Source organism: Hordeum vulgare, chromosome 3H (genome assembly GCF_904849725.1).
Source record: "Hordeum vulgare subsp. vulgare chromosome 3H, MorexV3_pseudomolecules_assembly, whole genome shotgun sequence".
Lineage (NCBI taxonomy): Eukaryota > Viridiplantae > Streptophyta > Magnoliopsida > Poales > Poaceae > Hordeum > Hordeum vulgare.
Genome location: NC_058520.1, coordinates 5,668,348 through 5,675,369, shown reverse-complemented (window position 1 = coordinate 5,675,369; position 7,022 = coordinate 5,668,348). Strand labels below are relative to the sequence as shown.

Genomic DNA, 7,022 nt, shown 5'->3' with positions numbered 1-7,022 from the left:
CCCGCCTCTCTCGCGCGCGCGTGCCGCCGCCGCCGTGGCCGCCCTCCCTCCCTCCCTCCCCGGGACACCGAGCTCCCGCCGCCGCGCCTCGAGGTATGTGATTGCTAATCCCGCTGCCCTTCCTCACAGCTCCCGGCTGCCACCGCCGTCTAGATCTCTCTCTCCTTCTCTCTCTCTCTGAGACGGACGGACGGACGGCATTGCGAAAAGCTGCTGCCTTTTAGCTTTTCCGTTTTCTTAATTTGGAGTGGAGGAGGCGGCCGTACGGCTCCACTGTAGCTAGCTAGCCTAGCGAATCATACTACTAGCATAGAGATAGACTTCTTTCTTCTGAATTTGTTTCCTCGGCCAGCCAATCGCGCCATTCTGTCTCAAGTTCCAACGCTCCTTCCTTTCTTCTTCCTCCTCTGTTTCTGCATTCAAGCCTCTCTCTCTCTCTCTCTCTGGCTGCAGGCAGCAGCAGCAGCAGCAGCAGCAGAGACAGAGCACGCCACCCCCCTATCTGTTATCCTGGAGGCACAACCAGAGCCACACATTGCTCTGCCTTGCTTCAGACGGCGTGCTCATGCTAAATTTAGTTTTTTCTTTTCTTTTCTTGTTTCAAGTGTTTGTTATTTCCAGATGTTCCCTGCTCAATCTCTTCTTGTTTCAAGTGTTTATTTCTTACTGTATTCAGTTAGTCGTCTCACTGGATGCTGTGCATCATTTAGGAACCTAACACTGATCTTTAGGAAGAATGGCATCACTTTGTTTGCTTGTTCTTGAAGGTCAGCAAGAGCATGTACTGATTGATCTTGCGTGCTGCGTGCCATGGATATTTTGCAGGTGGTAATTTCTGCCAAGGTCGTGGTAGCCATGGAGGTCAACGGTCGCCACAAGCCTACAAGAGAGTATATTTCCAGAGACTGCAACGGTGTAAAACCGCCCAGTAATTTCGGCGAAGTTGACCCCTGGACCGCGTGGGCGTACAGGCCGCGGACCATCTCCTTGTTACTGATGGGAACCTGCTTTTTAATGTGAGCAGCTGCTGGACCTCTCTTACCTGTGGGGTTATTTTTAGTTTCCTAGAGAGATTCTTACCACAACGATGTCACTAATACGTTGCTGATGGTTGACCTGCCATGGCATCTTACCATTGTTATTAAGATCACTGCAAAAAAAAAAAGTTAAAAGAATTGCAAAACAGCTGTATGTTTAATGGACGTCTGTTTTATAATTCTTTATCAGTTGGGCAAGTGGCGCTCTTAATCCAGAAGGAAGCTTCTCTCCTGGCCGTGTCTCATCTGTAAAAAGGTATTTTTATTTATTGATGTTAATACTCATTTCTTAATCAACCTCTGATAGAACATATCTTCAACTGGGATATAGTCCCTCACCATTATTTTCCTCGCCTTTTATCTGCTCATTCCCATTCGAGTTGGGCAAATCTGAGTGCTCATATATATATTTTTATCTTGTCAACAGGGGTGTCTTTGCGATGATTGCTGTTTTCTTGGCTTATTCTTTTCTTCAGGCACCTTCAACGTGAGTTGTAGAAACGATGCACCATAATTTCTGAGTCTAGTTTCGTATGGATGGGCATGTAGATATGAATTAAGTATATTGCATACTGCTATTGGGAAGAAGGGGAATGTATTTGTATGTGCATTGTGCTTTATATTTCATTTGAACTTCTCAGTCTTTCAGCTTGTGAGTATGATCTGGAGACGTTTCTCGATCTCCTGATATATCAGATTGTATATAGTAGCACTGAAAGAGTACATACCACCCGGACAGGAAAGCATTACTTCATGTCTGCTCCCTGTATAAAAAACAAGCATTGATCATTGCAGCCTTCTCCATAAATTCTGTTCTGGAAGCCACTAGGGTTTGTGCAGACATTTACTGACATCTACTTCCATTATGATTCAGTGTGCTCATCAGACCACATCCTGCAATTTGGCGCCTGGTCCATGGATTGGCAGTTGTTTACCTTGTGGCCCTCACATTTTTGCTTTTTCAGGTAAGTGCAGTTTTTAAAATCTTGTTTGAAATAAATCTTTATGCTATTTGATTCTTCTGATTCATGAACCTGTCGAAAACATTGCTAGTTAATGGTGGAAAAGTCTCTCTTTTTTTTTCTCCTTAGCATGGGGACTTGCATTTTCCTAGTACTTAGCCTCATCCTGCATATGAAAATAAATACATGCCATTGCACCGATTGGAAACAAATGGCTATATTTATTGATAACATAAAAGTGCTAATACCAAGTACCCAACTGTATTATTACAACTTGAAGTGAATACAGTTTTATATGGACATAGGATGCTTAAGAGAGCAAGAATCAATAGAGAGAAGTGCCAGGGTATACCTTCTCAATATCATGCTGGTAGCTTGTTTATGCAGTAGAAAACTCCCCGACAGCAATAGGCAAGTGCAATATTCAGGTATTGTCTATGGGTAGACAAAATGCCAATAGAAAGATGCTAGTCCTCTTAGGTATTTTCTAATGGTCTGTTTGGGACTACTCTGCTTCACAAAATTTAGCTCCGCTCTAGAAAACGCAAGCCAAACGGGGTAACTTCACAACATGCCGCTCCACGAAAAAAATAGAATCTAGGGTACAACTTCATGTTTTCTGTGAAGCTCCATAGGAGGTGCTTCAAAAAATGTAGAAGCTGGAGTTGAAAGAAAATTACCCACCACTGCCACCAATAAGTGGATACCCCTTCGTTTCTCCTCACTCATCCAATCAGATATATCCTTTCCACCAAATTTCTCTTTCTTAAAGCTGGAGCTAGATAAAAGCCAAACACTCTCTTAAAAGAGTCACAACTTCTATATGAAACTGCTCCAAAGTGGATTTGATGAAGCGGAACTGAATTTTATGAAGTAGAGCTGTCCCAAACAGGCCTTAAATTTAGTTGTGCAATGTAGCACTTAACCGTATTTAAACAACCGTACCATTGCTTTAGTATGATCTGTTCCATATATGTAGTTTTGAGTTTTATTGGTCAAACAGGCCATCCTAATCAGATAAAACAATTTTTAGACATTATAATTTAATTAGTAGTCATATTTCCTTGTATTCCATTTTACAGACTCGTGATGATGCTAGGCAGTTCATGAAGTATCTTCACCCTGACCTTGGTGTTGGTAAGGCGGTTCATTTTACATATGTGATCTAATAGTGGAGCTTCACGTTGTTGCATAAATCCTTAATTTTCGAACCATTGTGTGACAGAATTACCTGAAAGATCCTACGGAACCGACTGCCGCATCTATGTACCTGATCATCCGAAAAGCAGGTTTAACAATGTTTATGTATGATGCCTTCATTCACAAACCTGCTACCTTTCCTTGTTCAATTTGATCTGTTGTATTTCTCTGATTGATCATGATCTTGGAGATGCTTCAAGTTACTGATCTGAATATAGGTTTTTCTAGGACATCCTTTTTGACGAGTTTGTTATTGCCCATATCCTTGGATGGTGGGGAAAGGCTATAATGATACGAAACCAACCACTTCTATGGGTGTTATCAATCGGCTTCGAGTTAATGGAGGTATGCACATTTAAGTCTTATGTGGTCAGTTTATTTTTTACCTATGCATCTTGAATCAAGATTCCTTATATAATCTTGTATGAAGTGCAGCTAACTTTTCGCCACATGTTGCCAAATTTTAACGAATGCTGGTGGGATAGCATTGTTCTAGACATATTGATCTGCAATTGGTTTGGTAAGATTTTTTAGCTGTTTTCACTATTTTATCTATACAGAATACCTCCGAAGTCTGAACTAAATACCTGCATTTGGTACATGTTGACATGAATATTTTGTTGATTGGCTTTATTCACCATTCGCAATTCTAAATGTTAAGGCATCCATCGCATTAAGATTTAGAGACTGTTCCGATCTTTGTGATGATTGGTAATGCTTGGATTTTTTCTCATATTGGTTTATTCTTGTGGCCACATCATCTTTCTATAGATTCATTTAGATAGTTAGATTTACCTCCTAGGTTTTATCCCTTCTTAAATGAAGACATTTTGTCTGTGATCCAGGTATCTGGGCTGGCATGAAGACAGTAAGATACTTTGATGGGAGAACATACGAATGGGTGGGCTTGAGTCGCCAGCCCAATATTATGAGTAAGGTATGATATTCTGTGTTTAGGAATACAAGTTTCCAAGCAAAGCATGCAGTGGTGTTGAATTTTTCTTCCTTTTATGCTTAGTTGTTGTCATGATACTACGATAGCAGATGCATGAATTACTGAGAAACCAAAGCAATTCCTTCAATAGTCTGTCAATTAAATAGTTCCTTGGCTTGTCTGGTCTATTTTAAGTATACAAGCACAAGCCTTTCAGTGCAAGAGTTCACATCGCATATGCTTTATAACTGAATATCTGCAAGTGCACCATATAATCTGTAACTGTAGTGCCACACTTGATATATGCAACAGCTGTTAGTGTCAGTTATTTGCATAAACTCAAATTACGATTGGACACTTCTAGTTGTAGGAGGCATTTTGCTGGCACCACAGTATACTTGCACATATCCAGATTTACCATAGGCAGAACTGACGTATTAGTTGACTACTAGCCCAAAATATAGCATATATGTAAGCCTTTCTGCTTCTTTGAATGTTTTCTCTTGCATGTATAGGTAGGTTATATTATGGTGGCTCTGCTATACCTATCCTAATCTTCTATTTGAAGTTGTATGTTGTTGTGCCTTTACAAAGTGTCAGTTTCTTATTCTAGGTCTTCATGTTCCAAGCTTCCTTATTAGAGTGTTTTTCTAAAACAGTTTTCCTTATTTTAGGTGAAAAGGACACTTGGTCAGTTCACGCCAGCACAGTGGGACAAGGATGAGTGGTACCCTCTGCTTGGGCCTTGGAGGTTCATCCAAGTGCTAAGCCTGTGTGTAATTTTCATGACCATCGAACTTAACACATTCTTCCTTAAATTCTGCCTCTGGATTCCTCCCCAGAATCCCTTGATTGTCTACCGACTGGTCCTTTGGTGGTTGATTGCGATACCAACCATCCGCGAATACAACACATACTTGCAGGACAGGTATAATTTTTGACCCACGAGCTTCAAACTTTGCATACTTCATAGCACATGATTAGGATGATTTACCTCTGTATCTTGCGTATTTCACATAAACATGGAGGCAATCTTGCTGAAAGTAACTTTCTTTATATTTGTGATAAATAATTTCAGGAAACCTGTGAAGAAGGTGGGTTCTTTCTGCTGGCTTTCGCTGGCTATATGCATCATAGAGCTTCTGATCTGCATCAAGTTTGGACACGGTGAGTGCCGCTCCAGTTTCGTGGCGCTCGCAAATAGTAGTGTGTGCCTCCTTCTGTTATGCTGACCGCATCGCTGCCTTCTGAACAGGTCTCTTCCCGAAGTCGATGCCATCTTGGCTGATCGTATTCTGGACGACGGTGGCCGCGCTTCTCACAACGTTCCTTTTTGTGTGGACATGGAAAATTTACCGAACAATGATAAGAAAAAGGCTGTGATTGTTTTCACTGGCCCACACCATTCTTTTCTCCCTCGATTCAATATTGCCGTGTAAATATCCATTCAAATTGTGTACATGTAGCAGTAGCCATTAATCGGTGACCGTCGTTAGAAATTTCTTGTTGATCCACCAGCAGAATAAGCCCCCCTTTCCTTCCATTCATTCATGTACCCTGTCAATCAACTCCCCAACTCTGAAATTCATTTGGCCCGACCTTCTTCGATTAATTGGAAGTAATGAAAATAAGGTTATTCTGTTCCATAAGTTCTCTGACCTAAATCATTGCTATGCCGGGCTCCGTTATTATCTGAAAGAAAAAGATGATATCACTGTTGTTGGTGAGTCATTGACTAGTAGCTGTGTTCAGAGCTGCATAATGTGTGAGGCTGTTGGCATGTGAGGTCGTAAATGATTAAGTTTCAGTGTAGTTCAGCAGTTGTGTGCTGTGTTGTGTGAGCCCATGGTTAATGAACCTGATTGATATCAATGTTGACATGGCCGGGCAAATTATTCAGGCGTCCACTCCCTACTATGATTGCAAATTTTTGTTGATAGCTTACCAAGCTAACCACTATCGGGTTGTAATCTTGTAGCTGCGGTTTCTGTGCTTCTGGGTCCCACCATTTGGCATTTCAAAAAGAAAAAAGAAAAATATCATTTGGTAACATGTAAAAAAAGGCAATATATATTTATGAGTGTACGTACTGTCATGCTGAACTGGCCATTTAAATTTGCCTACTTTTTGTATGCTAGTGCAAAGATTGCAGTATTTCGGCAAACGTTTACAATTTTTTGTGACAAATTGACTTCAGTTTCAGCGAAATCAATTCGCTTTCATCCAGACAAGAATACCCTTTCTTTTGAGTTGTACAGCACACAACAATATTTTGGTCACTCTACTCAATAGTGTGCTGTGATCTGCCGAGGTGCTACCAAAGGAATATGAATTCATACAAATACCTCCAGTCCACCTTTAAAATATAAAAAATACCCCCTCTGTCTTAAAATAAATGACGCAAATTTAATATTAAATTAATATGAAATTTGTACTAAAGCAGCGGTACTTATTTTAAGACAAAGGAAGTAAGTAAAAAATAGAGAACGGGTTGCGTTTTCTCTGGCGTCGTGCGAGACGGAAGACCCCCTCACCAGAAGTGCTTCCTTAATGAGGCAGCCCAGCACAGAGGAGCGCTGCTTTTCAATTACTTATATTTATATTTCTGAATGCAAATTATTATATATAAATTAAAAAAATCATTGCACGTTCAAAAACTGTTCATGCAGTGTAAAAAGTAATTTTCTGTAACTACAAATAATATTATAGTAATTTTCAAAAATTGTTGCTAGCATTCAAAAAAATCATCATTAAATTTTGAAATGACAAATTACAAAGAAAAATGTTTGTGCATTTAGAAAAATGGTTACACAATGTAAAAAATGTATTGAAAACTAAAAGGAAGGTAAATAAAATTAAACCAAAGAAAAAAAGGTCTCTGCCTAGGTT

At 40.1% G+C, this 7,022-nt stretch overlaps 1 protein-coding gene across 1 annotated transcript; it reads left to right on the top strand.

Moving 5' to 3' along the window:
• Positions 1–343: 343 nt before the first annotated feature.
• Positions 344–5,777, top strand: LOC123442412 (CDP-diacylglycerol--serine O-phosphatidyltransferase 1). The gene is made up of 12 exons (XM_045118449.1): positions 344–1,016; positions 1,228–1,293; positions 1,465–1,524; positions 1,912–2,002; positions 3,082–3,136; positions 3,225–3,304; positions 3,428–3,544; positions 3,635–3,719; positions 4,045–4,136; positions 4,808–5,061; positions 5,212–5,300; positions 5,389–5,777. Exons 1-12 carry the CDS (start codon positions 811–813, stop codon positions 5,514–5,516), a joined length of 1,323 nt encoding a protein of 440 aa, XP_044974384.1. The 5' UTR covers positions 344–810; the 3' UTR covers positions 5,517–5,777.
• Positions 5,778–7,022: the final 1,245 nt, after the last annotated feature.